General features: G+C 35.8%; 1 protein-coding gene across 4 annotated transcripts in view; it reads left to right on the top strand.

Moving 5' to 3' along the window:
- Window positions 1-18,259, top strand: part of MKLN1 (muskelin 1) — a 370,372-nt gene that overhangs the window by 259,118 nt on the left and 92,995 nt on the right. For 3 of the 4 annotated variants that reach the window (XM_058728683.1, XM_058728682.1, XM_058728681.1), the window contains 2 exons: window positions 4,866-4,975; window positions 7,589-7,781. In XM_058728683.1, coding sequence (XP_058584666.1) covers window positions 4,866-4,975; window positions 7,589-7,781 — 303 coding nt within the window. Of the gene's footprint in view, window positions 1-4,865; window positions 4,976-7,585; window positions 7,782-18,259 lie in introns of those variants that run through there. The other variant, XM_058728684.1, reaches the window with a different exon arrangement.

The raw sequence follows: 18,259 nt of genomic DNA, 5'->3' as shown, positions 1-18,259 counted from the left end.
CCCCCCCCCCCCCCCCCCGCCTTGATCCTAGAGTAACAAGAGCCTGCAGGCTCTTATCTTTGTTTGCCATAAACATTATCACTGTCTGTGCATGTCATTATGAAGAAGGTTGGGAAGCACTGATCCTGATCATATCCGTGTCTGATTGCGCCTTGAGGAAAACTGATGGTTGAGCCCTAGGATGCAAACTCTTAGCCTTAGGATGTGTATTAGCAGTTTCTAATCTTTATTTGAGGTGGGAGCAAAGGCATCTTTCATTGGGGAGCAAAGAACATGTGCTTCAAGCTGCAGATCACATTTAGATTTCTTTTTCTTTTTTTTTTTTTAACTTTTTAAAAAATATTTATTTTTGAGGAGAGGGAGACAGCATGCGAGCAGGGGAAGGGCAGAGAGGGAGACACAGAATCCGAAGCAGGTTTCAGGCTCTGAGCTGTCAACACAGAGCCCAACATGGGGCTCGAACCCATAGATCGTAAGATCATGACCTGAAGTTGGATGCTCAACCGAGCCACCCAAGCGCCCCTAGATTTCAGAAATATAATGTGTAGTATGTCTATTATGTATTATTAGAATTATTAATGCTATAAAAATCATTTGTAAAATTTGAAGTGAGTGTACATTACTCTGCTTATTCTGTATAGATCCCTTCAATTTGTTAAAAAATTATACTCTTCATTCATCTTTAATATATGATTTTCTTGTTCTTTGAAAGGTTTTAAGCATTATAACTAATATTAATCTAGAAATATTTCTGTTGGGTCATCCAGTATATAGACAAAATCTCACTAAAACACAATTGCTAAAAGGTCTTTAATAAAGTGAACATTTTATTGGGACTTGAGTAAGATATATTAAGATATTTTTTTTCCTCCTAATCTTATTGAACTTGGACCTGGAACTTCAAATTACTAACTAATGTCTGGTTATACTTAGAGACTATATGTTCTTTTGACCTTGGGTTTAGAATCCTATTTTATTTTGACTCCTACTACTTAATGGTTATTGCTGTGATGTAATAGATCAACTTTTTACTTTTTAAATGGTACTGCTACATAAAGGAATGAACACCAAAACAATGATGATAATTTAGTATTCAGTGGTATAAAACTTTTTGACATTTTTGTCATTTGCACACGTAAACTGAAAGCCATATTAAACATCCTAATAGTCAGTCATATATCCTAATAACTGGTGGCTACTGCCTTTGTGTTTCTTCACTCATACAGATAGGAAGTCATCTGACGTAGCTCCTCATTGAGCATGATGTGCTAAAAGAGAGCAGTGGACTTGGAAATCAATAGGTTTGATGTCAAATATGATGGCTATTCTGTTTTGATACTTAAAACTTGACAAGTGTTAGTTTCTGAATAGTTACATTATTCATTCTGAACCATATTAGTGTTACATTAAAACCCATTGGCTTATCTTACACTTTGAGTTAGTCTTTTATCCATGCATGGTTTTGTAACATCATTCATTGTTCATTTAGAAATACAGTTTACTGAGTTATGCAGATCTCCCAAATGTGGAAACATTTCATTCTGTAATATTAAAAAAATCATGGGGGCGCCTGGGTGGCTCGGTCGGTTAAGCGTCCGACTTCAGCTCAGGTCATGATCTCACAGTCCGTGAGTTCGAGCCCCGCATCGGGCTCTGTGCTGACAGCTCAGAGCCTGGAGCCTGCTTCTGATTCTGTGTCTCCCTCTCTCTCTGACCCTCCCCCGCTCATGCTCTGTCTCTCTCTGTCTCAAAAATAAATAAACGTTAAAAAAAATTAAAAAAAAAAAATATTAAAAAAATCATGGTCATTAATATATCACCATCAGTCTCATCAGAAATTGCCTAAAAGTAGTTAAATCCACAACCTTAGATACCAATTTTCTGAAATTCTCATTTTTCCTTGAAAGCTTGAACTTTATCCTTGGCAACAAATATTGTCAGTTGTTTTCTTTGAAATGATTGATAAATATCTGGCATATACCCCAAACTCAATAATTATAGATTGCCTATAACTTTTTCTTTTAAGAGGAAATTGTATCCTATTGGTGGTGGTGGGGACAAATGACAATTATAGCTCATAACTCAAACAGCTGTACGGGTTCTTTTGTTTGAGGTAACCGCCATGCTTTGGTATACAGTGGAAGTGCTTTATGTGTACTTGCCATTTTGTCACACAGAATATTAAAAAGATTTGTCCTTAATGTTAGGAATTTATTAAAAATTTTTATTGTGTCATCAAAGACATTCTTAAATGAATTGTCCTTTAAAAATTGTTTTATTTTAAAAAATAAAGAGGGAGGGAGAGAGAGTGAGCAGGGAAGAGGGGCAAAGGGAGAGAATCTTAAGCAGGCTCTACACTCAGCATGGAGTCCAGTGCGGGGCTTGATCTCACAACCCTGGGATCATGACCTGAGACGAAATCAAGAGTCGGATGCTCAGCCGACTGAGCCTGAGCCACCCAGGTGACCCTGTACTTTTCTTTCCTTTAAAAATATTTTTTATTGCATTTACTTGTTTTTGAGAGACAGTGAGACAGAGTGCAAGCGGTGGAGGGGCAGAGAGCGAAGGAGACACAGAATCCAAAGCAGACTCCACGCTCTGAGCAAATGTTCAGCACAGAGCCCGACACAGGGCTCAAACCCACGAACGTGAGATCATGACCTGAGCCAAAGTCAGACACTTAACTGACTGAGCCACCCAGGCCCCCCCCCCCCCCATGCTTTTCTTTTTAAACATTTTTTTTTAATGTTTATTTTTGAGAGAGAGGGAGCACAAGCGGAGAAGGGGAAGAGAGAGAGGGAGACACAGAATCCAAAGCAGGCTCCAGGCTCTGAGCTATCAGCACAAAGCCAAATGTGGGGCTCGAACCCATGGACTGTGAGATCATGACCTGAGCTGAAGTCGAGCACTTAACCGACTGATGTAGTTAGTATACCTTAGCTCCTGAGCCACCTTGGTGCCCCTGTATTTTACTTTTTTTAACTGTAAGTATATGATGGTGAGGAATACAGTGCAGTCTCTACTGTATCAAGAATACTAACACATTTTCATGCTGCTGCTTTTCATGGCACTGCTGATGTGTCGGAAGTTATACTCACCATTGTCTTTTCACCAAGAGTGCAAATGTCAGTACAGTTAAAAATGTAATCATAAATAATGATAAAATCTTAGTCTTATTATAAACAATGGTTTTGACCAGTTGGTACATCTTGAAAAGGTTGCAGGGGTCCCCAAGAGACAGTGGATCATATGTTTAAAACCTTTACTTTGTTCTGTCATTACTGAAGTGAAATGTTACCTTCATCCTATGGTAGGTAAATTCCTCTGAATCTTGAGATTTTTGGATATACTTTTCTGCTTCAGTAATTTATCTTCCTTTTCCCCCACTAATATCAAACTTATAATTACTATGTATTTTTAGAATGTTTACTTTCTTTTCGATATTCTTGTGTTACTCATTTTTTAAAAACCAATTTGTTCAATTACATGACAAGAGATAAATGAATATTGGATGTCTGGCTGGCTCAGTCAGTGGAGCATGCGACTCTTGGGGGTGTGAGTTCGAGCCCCACGCAGAAATTATTTATAATCTTTAAAGAATAAAACGGACATGTACCATTGAGACTTTGAGATTACATTAAATTTATAATTGAGGGGAACTGAGATGTTTACAACATTGAGTTTTTCCATTTAGGAACGTAGAATGTCATTTCGTTTTTTCATTTCTTAAGTAAAACTCTGTATTTTCTTAAATAGATCTTGCATATTTTAAACTTTCTTCTGAGATATTGTAAGTTCTTTTGGCCATTTTAAATAGGACTTTTTCATTATATTTTCTAGTTGGTTATTATAAGTAGAGGGAAAACTGATTTTCATGTTTACCTTGCATACAAACTTAAGTTTTCCTGTTGAATCTCTTGAATTATTTAAGAAGATAGGTGTTAATATTCCTCAAGTGTTAATATTTTTTAATTTGCATTTTTTTCTCACCACATTTGATAAGATCTCCCATATAGTGTTGCATAATAGAGATAATTGGGCTTTGTCTGATTCCTGACTTGAGTGGCAACATGTAATGTTTCTCCGTTAAGTTCAGTTTTTGAGGCCTTTGATATTAAAAAAAATATCTGGCTTAGGTAGTTTTATTTTGCCTTCTATTTCTTATATATTAAAAGGGTTTTTTTAATGAATAGGAAATGAATATTATTAATTTACTCTTAGCACTATTTGAAGTTATCAAACACATTTCTCTTTTACTTTGTTAACATTGTGAATTATTAATATAGCTTCTGTTGTTAAACCATCCTTCCTTTCCTGCAGTGAACTCCCATTTGGTTACAGTGAAAACCTGGTAGAATGTTTCTGCAACTTTAAAAAATTTTTGAATATATAGTTAGCTGAGATTAGCCTTAAGTTCTTTTTCTTCTGGTTTTGTTTTCAGGGTTATGCCACTTGTTAAGTAATTGAACTTTTGATCTCTTTTTGTGTGTTGATATAGTTTAATTTATATAGTAATTATTTGTTTATTGTGGGTTTGATAAAATTTGCCTACTTAGTCATCTAGCCTTGTCCTGTTTTTAGAGGGGTAAATAAATGAGCACTTTAAACTTATTTTATAGTGTTTTTATAGTCAAAGAATCCTCTAGATGGCATGATTCATATTTTCTTTATTTTTATTTTTGTTTTAATTTTTTTTACTGTAGCCCCAGCACCTAATAATACAGTGTTAGGCTTCTAGAAAATGTTCTGAAAATTTGCTGAATGAATTTTAATAGGCTCGAATAGTGATTTTACTTTGTTAAAGTTTTATTTGAACTATGTTAATTTTTTTTTTTTCTTTTTCTTTCTTTTTTATCTTCACAAAGTTCCACTCTTATCCTGGGGACCCAGCTTTAACTTTAGCATCTGGTATGTTGAACTTAGTGGCATTGATGATCCTGATGTAGTACAGCCCTGTCTCAACTGGTATAGCAAGGTAGGACTGTGCTTTAAAATCCTGATTTTATGTTTCTGATTCCTATAAAGGGAGACATGTGTCAGTCTTTTGTCTTCATTGCTATTGAGAATAATAATAACTGTAATGCTTAATTAACTAACATTTATTATTTACATTCTGCCAGCTGCTAAGAAATCTTTATGATGTATTTAATCATTACCACTCTGTGAGATAGGTACAATTATCATCCCTATTTTATAGATGATGAAATAGAGCACCAAGAGTTTAGTATCTTACCCAAGTCCACACAATTGTATAGTGCCCAAGCCAGCATATAAACTCAGATGGTCTGGCATTATATTACTACCTGTCTGACCCTGAATTTTGTTTTCAGCCTATATTGATAGAAATATTTAAACACAGTTTTTAGTGGACTAGCTTTCATTCTATATTGGTTTTATAATACATTACTCCATTGTATTTGTTGAATAAAATAGGCATATTTTCTTTTAAAGAATTTGAAATAGTTTTTATAAATATTATGATCTTGTGCTTATAGGAAGTATAAGAATTATATTTAACAGTTGTATTCATAGACTATTTTATACAATAGATGCAGTCTGAAAAATGTGAGTTTAAATTATTGAGGAATAGATCTTCTGGGTTTTTTGCATACCCTTTATACTTTGTTTTTTGTTTTTGATGTATATTTATTCGACTCATGACTTTTTGGGGGGCAGGGCTCTCTTGTCAAGAAGATAATAAAATTTTAGTCCAATCACCACTTCCTGTTATTTTTATTTTCAAGTAGGGGTGAACTGATCTACTCCTAGAAGGTTGGGAAGCAATGTAGATTCTTAGGTTTTTAGTGTAGAATTTCAGCTTTTTTCTGGTTAGTTTAATTGAGGAAGTCTTTGACTAATTTATTTTTGGCATTTGATTATATTCAACTTAAAATTGATGCCGACTTTTAGTATTTTCTGTATTTTTCATATATTCTTGGATTCCCTGTAATACTGTAAGTTCGTTCAAGGTAGAGACAATATTTTTAAATATTAAAAATCACCTTTACAGTGTTATACACATAATAGTACATATGTAACATCTTCTAAATTCTGTTGGTTCTTTTAAAAAATAATGGTTAAATTTCTCTGTTACTGAATAAAATTTTCCCTTTAGCCTATGGTGTGTGTGTGTGTGTGTGTGTGTGTGTGTGTGTGTGTTCTTTAACATACTCACACAAATCTCTTGATATTGTAGGAAGTTGCACATTTCACCTGTTCACCCCCAGCCTTGTGGAGAGATTATATTTGAGAGCATAAAATTGTTCAGCCTCGTTCACTTTTCAAGTTCTCTGCATTTATTATGAGCCTTTAGAAATTAGATAACTCTTCATCCTCTTTGAGTTTTAGTGTTTTTCTTAAAGCATTAAAATTCTATTATTTCATAAATTTTCTCCTTCTATGTATCTGTATACAACTTGATAGAAAACTTAAAAAATGTGGATATGACTCACATTCCTAAAGGCAACATGATTGAAAGGTATCACTGTTTAGTATGTTTCTTGATAGTCATGATATGATAAATCTTTATTTAGAGGCCAAGGGTAATAAATTAATAATGTAAAGTTAGTTTGGATAAATAATCTTTTGTTATTTGAAAGGAAAATCATGGTTAACTGTAATACTTAAGGAAAGATGTTTTGACATTTTATTAATAAAAAAATCAGCCAACTGTAAGCTTATTTGTGTTTCAAGTCTTATAAATCTTCTAAAAGGTAGTATTATTTTTTGCCTTATTAAAGAATAACACTTATAAGAAAATCATATTTTTGTTTGGTCATCATGCATTGCTTTTTTGTCATTAATTTTGTTAACTTAGGAAATTTGTGGAAATTTCATAAAGTATTCTTGAAGTTACTTTTTCAAAAAAATCTGAGCTTGTATTTTTGGCATCCATCCTATTAGAGAGTTAATAAGCTCAACATTCTTTTTGGATTCTAGTTAATTGAGATGTTTATAGCTATTTAATAGATAAGGTAGCCAGGCTTGGAAAAAATTATAAAATTTAAGTAATCTCTTTCTGAACATTTTGAGGCATAAAACCTGTTTGTGAATTTTGAAATATATAAACATTGGATAATACTTGCTTTTCAAGTAATAACTTATTACTAAGAACCAAGAACAAAAAGTGTGATGACTTCTGTGTATCGTGTAATGGTTTCTGTGCTTTCAGTACCACCATTGCAATCTGATTAGTAAAAGCTATAGACGTTATAATCTTGGTAGTCTTCAGTGGTCTTTGATAAACAGTTTTTCTGCTTCTTTTCTTAAAAGTTCAGGCTCAAGGTTTGGTTTCATCTTTTTATATCTTTCAACTTCATGAAATACATACCTGTGGGTATATTTGTATATATTTATCTTTTTCATATCTTTCTGCTATATACTTTGTGACTTTTGGCAAGCGATTACAATTGACTAAGCTTTAATTTTGCCATTTCAAAGTGGGAATGATAATGATGCTAATGAAGAGTGTTAGTACAGTGCTTACCACATAGTAAACACTCACTTTAGGTTTGTTGTCACTTATTATTGCCTACAGTAATAACTAAGCAAATCTCTTCTTTTCATACTTTCTCTTGTGTTCCAGTAGTACCGTGAACAGGAAGCCATTCGCCTTTGCCTAAAACACTTTAGACAACACAACTATACAGAGGCCTTTGAATCGCTGCAAAAAAAAACCAGGATTGCCCTGGAACATCCCATGTTAACAGATCTACATGATAAACTGGTGTTGAAGGGTGATTTTGATGCTTGTGAAGAATTGATTGAAAAAGCTGTAAATGGTATGTTATAGACGTGTAAGCTTAGTTTGGTTATTAGAGTGACTTCAAGTATATACAAGAAACAGTTTTTTGAAAAGAATATAAACTTATGCCAATTATTAGTTTACTTTTTTCCCTGTCTTTTCATTCTGTAAAGATTCTTAGCTTGTTGAATTATGTGCTTCTTTTATATAAAAATAGGTTCATAATGAGACTTGAAAAACAAAAAAGAAACATATTTGAACTCACATATCTAAATCTAAGTTGCCATCTTAGGAAACCATGGAAGGATGCATTTCTGAATGCTAACATTGACTAGCACTAAACAGTGTTTAAAAAAATGCTTTAAATGCTACCTTCTATGTTAGAGGCCTATTTATTCCTTTATGTATTTTTGTTGATATACAATTACCAATTTTAATGGCATAATTTGGCATAATGGATAGTTGGATATGCCAAAAAAACATTATTAGTTGAAAGCTATAATGAATTAGGAGATTTGTATTGGAAATATCTGTGTGGTATGGATGCTGCATATTTGCTGATTTTCTTGGGTGGTTTGTAATCTGGTTTTGAAAGAAATGTGAATATCAGAACACGATATACTCTCCAGAGGTAATTGTTTTGGATGACGGCACCTATTCGAATATTTAAAGTCTTATGTTTTGTTATTTTCTTTTATTTTTCTTTTCTTTTTTTTATTTTTAGCAACAGTGTGTGAGAGAGAGGGAGGGAAGGAGGGAGGGAGGGAGAGAGAGAGTGAGTGAGAGAAAATATTTTTTAAGCAGGCTCCATGCTCAGCACCAAGCCTGTCACAGGGTTTGATCCCATGACCCTTAAGAGATCATGACCTGAGACAAAATCAAGAGTCGGACACTCAACCCACTGAGCCACCCTGGCAACCCTGTTTTGTTATTTTAAAAAAGGATCTCTGTTATAGAATGGCATTCTTTTAAAAAATCTCCCACTAACTTTCACAGTGACAAAGAGCAGAATACGTGCTTATGGTATAATAAAAAACAAATAAACATTTGGTCTTTGTCTCCTAAAACTATTGGAATTTGGTGGAGGGATAAGAGTGTCTTAGATATTGAAATGACAGGTGGCTGGGGTCCCTAGATAGATTCAGATTTCTAGAAACACAAACCACGTGTGCAGAGGGCTAGAACTTTCAGCGCCACCCTGAACTCTGGGGAGGGGAGAGGGGTCAAAGACTGAGTTCAGTCACCAGTGGCTGATGTTTTAATCAGTCATGCCTAGGTGGTGGAGCCTATCCCCCCCCCCCCCCCCCCCCACAAAAAAAGAAAAGCCTTAAACATTGAAGTGCCTGAAGAGCACATGGAAAACTCTCTCTCTCTCTCTCTCTCTCTCTCTCTCTCTCTCTCTCTCTCTCTCTCTCTCACTCTCTCTCTCTGGTTTTATTATCAGTCCTGAAGGGGGTTGTGAGAACCCCAGATTCGTACACAGTAAATCAGAAGTACAGGTGGCCTGGGACTTGCAGTTGGCATCTGAAGTGGGGTAGGCTTGTGGGACTGAGCCCTTTCACTTATGGGGACCTGTTGGTAACTTCAGGCAGATAGTGTCAGAATTGAAATGTTGGATACATGCCATTTGGTGTCAGAAAATTGGAGAAATGGTTGGTGTGAAAAAAAAACCCCATACGTTTGGTATCAGAAGCACTGTGAGTAAAAACAGCTCAGTGTTCAGTATAAAACTTGTGGAATGAAATTTGGTGATTTTTTTTAATAGGGAGAAAGAAAAATAGACTTTCTCAGTTCTGTGCTTTCATATAGTTTAATCTTATTGCTGTTACCATTTGTTATTAGATGCTCATTTATCAGATAGGTTGACTATTTTACAACTGAAGAAAATGGAACCAGTACAGCCTACTTTGAGTTTATAAATTTTAAATTAACTTAAAATGAATTGCTTCTGGCTTCATTGCTTTGTAATAATCAACTTGTCTCTTAGCTTTATACATTGTTAGGGCTTATTTATATTTATTTGGTAATGATTCTTGCAAATAAATGATTACTGTTTGGGGTGAGGTAGAAGGGGGAAAGGAACTAGGGAGCAGATTGGGAAGAAAAAAATTTTTCCCATATTGGTAATAAAATAAACATTGGAATATAAACAAATAGAATATGTATGATTATTAATCTCTTCCCAAACCATTCAAATGCCACCAGTGAAAGTATAAATGTATGTATACCATTTTTTTTTTTAATCTTTATTTATTTTCAGAGAGGGAGAGAAAGAACATGTGTTAAAGCACGTGCACACATGAGCAGGGGAGGGGCAGAGACAGAGGGAGGGAAAGAATCCCAAGCAGCCTCCATGAGCCCGATGCTGAGCTCAATCTGGGCTTGATCTCACAAACACGTGAGATTATGACCTGAGTCTAAATCAAGAGTCAGAAGGTTAACTAACCTTCTGGGTTAAATCTGAGTCTAAATCAAGAGTCAGAAGGTTAACTAACCTCTGGGTGGCCTGAGCCACCCAGGCCGTCCTATGTATGCCATTTCTGAGAATGAGGAAGTCATACGTGCTTTCATGGTTTGTTACTTTTGTTTCAGATCTTTAAGGCATGTAGTATTTTATTAAGGTAAATAACAATGACAACAAAAGCAACTGGCAACTTTATGCTATGACTAGGCTAGAAACAGTTATATTTAAAAACTGTGTCTTTAGGAGACACCTGAGTGGTCAGTCACTTAAGCATCCAACTCTTGGTTTTGGTTTAGGTCATAATCATGGTTCCTGAGATGGAGCCCTGAGTCAGGCACTGACAGCTCAGAACCTGCTTGAGATTCTCTCTCCTCCCTACCCTCTCTCTGCCCCTCCCCTGCTCATGTGCTCGCTCGCTTTCAAAATAAACAATAAATTTAAAAAACTAAATAAAAACTGTGTCTTTATAAATATACTCCTATAAGAGAAACTGTTAAAACTATGTGAAACTCTGATACTACAGAGACTTATTGGCTCTAGGAAGGACCCGAGTTTAGGGAACATTGGTCATAACTCTGTTCTTGAGACTTAGAGCTAAGTCATGTTTTTTGTATTCCTAAACCGGCTTGGAACAGTATTTAGTTAATAAACATTCCTTCCAGGGTTGTTCAGTTGCTGCTGACTTCACTGATGATGATTTGTTGGACAAATAAGGAAGTAAACACTGAAGAGTTTTTTGGCTTGTGTTCCACTAAAAACATAGAGAAGGGCAAGAAGTTCCTGTTTGCTAAATAGGAAAGTTGAGAGAATGAAAAGCATTTTCTATGAAGCATCTTATAATGGATGAAACAAAAAATGATTTTTCGTATATATTAGCATGTTCTTCAAGTATGGTATTTTAAGAAAGTGTCTAATAGGCTTCCTAGTTGTTAGAAACATCCCTGCATTTAACAGAAGACCATGGAGGAGGGGAAGGGGGGAAGAAAAAGAGGTTAGAGAGGGAGGGAGCCAAAACATAAGAGACTCTTAAAAACTGAGAACAAACTGAGGGTTGATTGGGGGTGGGAGGGAGGGGAGGGTGGGTGATGGGTATTGAGGGCACCTGTTGGGATGAGCACTGGGTGTTGTATGGAAACCAATTTGACAATAAATTTCATATTAAAAAAAAAAGAGAAAGAAACATCCCTGCATTTACATTTAATTTCATGACAGGTGATTCCTGAACCAATTAATGCTACTTTTTTGTTGACAATGTCTGGGGAGAAGGTAGAGTCCAGTGATTATGGGCAAAAGTAATCACCTAGGAACAGGAACTCATCACTTTGCAGTGTTTATCTTATTTCCTCTTGAAATTAAAGTTTGCTTTTGTGAGGTAAGGGAGTGATAAAGTTTAGTAAAGTTTAGTAAAATCAAGTTTAATAAAAGGGTCCAAAAGTTTCAGCTGGAGGTCTTTATCGTCTTCCCACTTTCCCTCCTCTTCTCCCTTTTCTTTCTCCTCTTTTATCTGTTTCTTCTCACCCCGTGGTTTACGCAGTGGTGGTTAATTATGTGGCTGGCCTGTTTCCCTGACAGCATTTTTTTTAAGTGAGATCTCTAGGCTTGTTGGAGTTTCTAGCCTTTGTGGCAGGGTTGTTTTGTTTTTTTTTTTTTAATTTTTTTAAATGTTTATTTATTTTTGAGACAGAGAGAGACAGAGCATGAACGGGGGAGGGTCAGAGAGAGAGGGAGACACAGAATCTGAAACAGGCCCCGGGCTCTGAGCTGTCAGCACAGAGCCCGACGTGGGGCTCGAACTCACAGACTGTGAGATCATGACCCGAGCTGAAGTCGGATGCTCAACTGACTGAGCCACCCAGGCGCCCCTGTGGCTGGGTTTTTAACTACAGATCTAGTATTGTTAATGGCTATAGGGCTGTTCATATTCTATGTATCCTGAGTGAGCATGGGTAGTTTGTGTCTTTTTTTAAAGTTATTTATTTTGAGAGAGAGAAAGCTCATGAGGAGGGGAGGGGTAGAGAGAGAGGGAGGGAGAGAATCCCAAGCAGGGTCTGAGCTGTCAGTGCAGAGCACGACGCGGGACTCCATCCCACAAATCGCAAGATCATGACCTGAGCTAAAACCAAGAGTTGGACGCTTAACTGACTGAGCCACCCAGGCGCCCCAGTGGTTTGTACCTTTTAAAGGACATGCCCATTTCATCTAAATTAGTGCATTTATTGGCATAATGTTGTTTATGCCTTTATGGCACCTTTATGTCTTATTTTTTATAGTGGTAATTTTTGTCTTTTGTATTTGTCTTTTGTCTCAGCAGTCTGGCTAGACATCTATTTCATTTTTTTTTTTTTAATTTTTTTTTTCAACGTTTTTTATTTATTTTTGGGACAGAGAGAGACAGAGCATGAACGGGGGAGGGGCAGAGAAAGAGGGAGACAGAATCGGAAACAGGCTCCAGGCTCCGAGCCATCAGCCCAGAGCCTGACGCGGGGCTCGAACTCACGGACCGCGAGATCGTGACCTGGCTGAAGTCGGACGCTTAACCGACTGCGCCACCCAGGCGCCCCAACATCTATTTCATTTTAAGAAAACGGCTTTTGGTTTGTTACCTCTCCTCTCACGTGTGTGTGTGTGTGTGTGTGTGTGTGTGTGTGTGTGTGTGTGTTTCTGTTCTGTTTCATTGATTTCTACCTTTATTATTTCCTTTTTTTTCTGCATAGTGTAGTTTTAATTTGCTCTTCTTTTTCTAATTTCTTACAAATGAAACCCGAGGCCATTAATTTGAGATCCTTCTTTACTAATACAAGCATTTAGTGTTAAAGAATTTTCTTTTAAATGTAGTTTGCTCCCTGGTGAGTCAGATACTTTCCCAGGTTGAGTTGTTGCACAAAGAAAACTGTAGCATAGAAGGAGTTCACAGGGGATGGCTTCCAAAACTGTGACTCCCAAAGAGGGGATAAATGGGTTCCTTTTGTTTAGGGTTAGGATGAATATTTAGATTGGGAAGCCTTGTGATCTCTTGTAGAGAAGGGCATAAGGTCACCATGTGCCTTAAGGAAACATGCCTACACATAGATTGTATGTCATGTAAATGAAGCCGAGTCTCCTCTTTGGGCAGAGGTTTTAGTATTATAATGAGGTAAAGGTTGTTGTGAGTCATTCCAGAGGTCACCCCTTGGTCCTTCTGCACGGGAGTTGGGAGTTTAGCTGAAAAGGTCTGGGTGGTCTGAGCCTGTGGGGTCTTGTCAGGGCCCTTGCCATCACCTCATGAGTGGTTTCAGGTTTCATTTGCCTGAGTTAAGAGCTAAACCAGAAAGAGGAGCTTAAGGAAAAACAAGACAAATGCTCGTAAGTACGAGCTGGTGGGTCTTGGGATCCAGACAGTGACATAAACACTGCTAGCTGTATATCACAAATTCTGCTTTGTTGTGTTTTCACTCCTGTTCAGTTTAAAATACGTATGCATAATGGCACACTTTTCTTTCCAACCCTCCTTATGCCTTATTTTGTTCTCTTGTGCTTAATCTTTTGGTCAGGATATCTAGTACAAGGGTGAGATGACATAATGATAGTGGATATCCCTATCTCAAAATGTTTTCAGCATTTCATTGCAAAGTATCTTACTTGATCTGGGGTTTTGGAGCTTCTGTATTAGATTCCTAGATTGCTAAGAGTTTATGTTATTAATGGGTATTGAATTTTACCACTTTTTCGCTATCTTTTGTGATACGATTTTTTCCTCCTAAATTCTATTCATATGTGAAATCACAGTGATTGATTTTCTAATGTTAAACCTCAGATATATTTAACTTCTCATTTCTCAGATAAGCCTATCTTCCTTATATAATTTTTGGTCTATTTTGGACATAGATGGACTAATGTTTTGTTAGAATTCTTCCAACTATTTTCATTAGTAAGATTGGCCTTGTAATTTTTACCTTTCTCTTCAGGTTTAGCATCATTGTTACACTGATCTCACAGAAAAGGTTGAGCTAAACTTTTCTTCCTGTAATCTGAGTATGTGTAAGATTTGAATTCTTTCTCATGTGCTTGGTAGAACTTGTCATAATGCTCTCTGTGCTTCGAAATTGCTTGGAGGAAATGCTTTTGTCTATCAATTCAACTTCTTTAAATGTAGGACTGTTCAGGGTTGTTTGGTTGGTTGAGCGTTTAACAAGATATCTTTTTCTAGGAATTTGTCAGTTTCACTTAAAATTTCAAACTTGTGGGCATGAAAATATACATGATATCCCCTTGTTTAATGTTTTCAGGACTTCTTGAAATGTCTCTTTTCATTCTTTCTGTTTCTCATTTATGAATTCTTTTTTCCCCCCATCACTCTTACTGTCACCAGAAGCTTATCAAGTATATACTGGTCTTTTGAGGAAACCAATTTCTGGTTTGTTGATTCTTTCCATTACTTCTAATATCTTCGACTTATGCTCTGTGTTTAATGTGTCTTCTTTCTCTCTTTGGCATTAATTTGCTGTCTTTTTATAACTTACTGAGATGCATGCTTGGCATATTAACTTCCAGACTTTGTTATTTTCCCATGTATGCATTTAAGGATATAAATCCCCCTCTACTTATTTTTTAGTTGTGCTATGAAGTATTTTCATTTTTGTCCAGTTCAGTAATTTCATTATGAAATAATATGGCTCTTTTGTGAGCCATAGTTAGATAGAAATGTAGTTTTGTTTTTAATTTCCAAATATGTTATGATTTTTTTTATTGTTGTAACTGATTTCTGGCATGAATGCATGTATTTATAGGATTTATTTATAAACTTATTTATTTATAAATTTATTTATAAATACAGTATGTATTTATAGGATTCTAGTTCTTTGAAATTTGATAAGACTTACTATGGTCCAGTCTGTTTAATTTCTATAAACATATCATACATACTTGGGCAGAAAATGAATTCTTTATTTGTTAAGGTAATTTTCTATATATGCCCAATTGATCCAGTTTGCTAACCATGTTTCATAAATTTTCTTTACTGAGAGTGATTTTATCTGATTCTCTCAGTTACTAAGAAAAATATTAGACTTTCCAATGTGATTTTAGAATTGCCTGTCTCTTATAGTTCTGTCAAATTTTGCTTTATAGATTTTGAAAGCCATGTTTCTAGGTATATATACATATTAAATTCTTTAATTTTGAATTAAATCTTTTATCATTATGAAATATGTTTTTATCTCTAGTGGTGTTTTTGCTTGAAAAGGTATAAATTACATTAAGCTTACATTAAGCTTTTCATTTGGTGTTTGCATAACATCTATTTTTACCTTTTATTTTCAACCGTTATATATCCTTTTGTTATTTTTTGTTTTTATTTTTAATTTTTAATGTTTACTTATATTTGAGAGAGAGAGGGAACGTGTGCACGCATGAGCAGGGGAGGGGCAGAGAGAGAGGGAGACAGAATCTGAAGCAGGCTCCAGGCTCTGAGCTGTCAGCACAGAGCCCGATGCAGAGCTCAAACTCACATACCATGAGATCATGATGTGAGCTGAAGTCAGATGCTACGAGCCACCCAGGTGCCCATCTGTATTCTTTTTTTAAAAGAATGATTTAGTTTGATTTAAAAAAAAAAAAATCTGCCTTCTTTTGATTTGAGCATTTATTTACTTCGTATGATTGAATTATTGGTAAATATATAGGTTTAATCTTACCATTTTATGGTATATGTTTTGCCGTATCTTTCATTTTTTGGTTGTTGTCTCTTCTTTTGCTTTTAATCTTTTCATTGTTTTTGTTTTTATTTTTTTAAGTTTATTTATTTTGAGAGAGAGAGAGAGCGTACACACAACAGGGTAGGGGCACAGAGAGAGGGAAAGAGAACTCCAAGTAGGCTCCATGCTGACAGTGCAGAGCCTGACATGGGACTGCAACCCAGGAACTGTGCGACCATGACCTGAGCCAAAATCAAGAGTCGGATGCCCAACCGAGTCACCCAAGTGCCCCATTTTTTTCTTATGTTTGTTTGGAAGCAGCATACTCTGTTTATCTAGACCAAATGATTAGTCTAGAAATTATACCAAGTGCACATATTTAACAGAATTCATCAGTACCTTTTCCCTTTTCCTGTACTAGAACTTAGTGGATTTTCAACTCTCATCTATTCACCTTCCAGTTCATATGCTGTTGTTGTCCATTATTTTGATACCATATTAAAAGACTATAAAACTCAATTTTCAGCCAGTGTTCATTAAGTTTTCCTAAATATTTACTAATTTTTTTGTTCTTTGTTGATGTTTGCATCTTTGACCTTATATCTAGGATCAGTTTTCTTCTGCCTTAAGCATATCCTTTGGAATTTCTTCTTTTTTTTTTTTTTTTTTTTTTTTTTTTTTTTTTTAAATTTTTTTCAACATTTTTTATTTATTTTTGGGACAGAGAGACAGAGCATGAACGGGGGAGGGGCAGAGAGAGAGGGAGACACAGAATCGGAAACAGGCTCCAGGCTCCGAGCCATCAGCCCAGAGCCTGACGCGGGGCTCGAACTCACGGACCGCGAGATCGTGACCTGGCTGAAGTCGGATGCTTAACCGACTGCGCCACCCAGGCGCCCCCTTTGGAATTTCTTCTAATGTAGGTGAACTCTCAGTTTTTCTTTGCTTGAAAATTTTATTTCTTTTGTTAAAGGATATTTTTGCTGAATATGGAATTCTAGGTTGACAGTATTTTTTTTTTAATTTTAATATTTTTAAATATTTATTTATTTATTTATTTATTTATTTATTTATTTATTTTGAGAGAGAGAGAGAGTGAGGGAGGGTCAGAGAGAGAGAGAATCCCAAGCAGGCCCCACGTTGTCAGCGCACAGACCAATGTGGAGCTTGATCTCACAAACTGAGATCATGACCTGGGCCAAAATCCAGAGTTGGATGCTAAACCTACTGAGACACCCACGCACCCTGAGGGTTATTTTCTTCAAATACATTTTGGATATCAGTCCACAGTTAACTAGCTTCCATTTTTTCTATCAAGAGTGTACTGTAATTCTCAACTGTTGCTCCTTAGAATGTACTCTTTTTCCTTATGGCTGTTTAAATATTTTATTTTTGTTTTAGATGATTTTATTTTATTCTTTTTAATTTTTTTAATGTTTATTTTTGAGAGAGAGAGAGAGAGAGTGAGCGTGAGCGGGGGAGGGGCAGAGAGAGGGAGACACAGAATCTGAAGCAGGCTTCAGGCTCTGAGCTATGTCAGCACAGAGCCCAGTGCAGGGCTTGAACTCAGACACCATGAAATCAGACCTGAGCCGAAGTTGGACCCTCAACCGACTGAGCCACCCAGGTAGACTATTTTTGTAGTTACGTTAAAAGGGCAACGCCAGTGTGGCAGCCCTGTTAACTATTGTGTATTTTGGTTTTCTTTTAGTCAAATATATGTTGCCTTTGTCATTCATTTCTTTCATTTTCTCATTTATCCTTTTTAAATGCACATTTACTTTGAAGTTTTCAAATTTCTCTAAATTCTTGATCTCCTTTCTATGACTATAAGTGGGGTTTTCTCTCCTTGCACTTTGGCCTTCATTTATGTGATATTTTTTTTTTCTTCCTCTTTACCTTCAACTCTGACAATTCATGTTTTATTTCCTTTTATTGTTTTACTGTGTCTTTTTCAACTGTTTACATCTCTTAATGTTTTATAGAGAGGATTGTTGCTTAACTTTTTTACATCCATAGAGAGGTATTTGGTTGTTTTTATCTACATCTTCCTGTTGAATCAGATTCATTTGCCACTTTAAAAAGTTTCTTTCTTCCTTTTCCTTTTTATATCTTTGTATGAAACTTGAGTTGATTATTTCTGAGTAGTACTAATCTTTAAATGAGGTGAGTTTTTCCTCACTATTTTAGGGAAGTTCCTGTGGGTCAGGAGATATGGCTGTGTTCCAGGATAGCAAGATTTTTCCTTATGATACTTCTTTTCCTTTCAGATACTGTTTCTTCTCAGCAGTGCTCATCATATAAAATCTCTCCTTTTTTCCCCCTGATTGCTATCCAAAATGTTGCTTCTTTCTGTAATTCCTGTTCATTCATGCCTGT

This window comes from Neofelis nebulosa, chromosome 4 (genome assembly GCF_028018385.1).
Source record: "Neofelis nebulosa isolate mNeoNeb1 chromosome 4, mNeoNeb1.pri, whole genome shotgun sequence".
In the NCBI taxonomy this organism is placed as follows: domain Eukaryota; kingdom Metazoa; phylum Chordata; class Mammalia; order Carnivora; family Felidae; genus Neofelis; species Neofelis nebulosa.
Note: the sequence above shows the minus strand (reverse complement) of the source record. Positions and strands in the feature narration are given on the sequence as shown.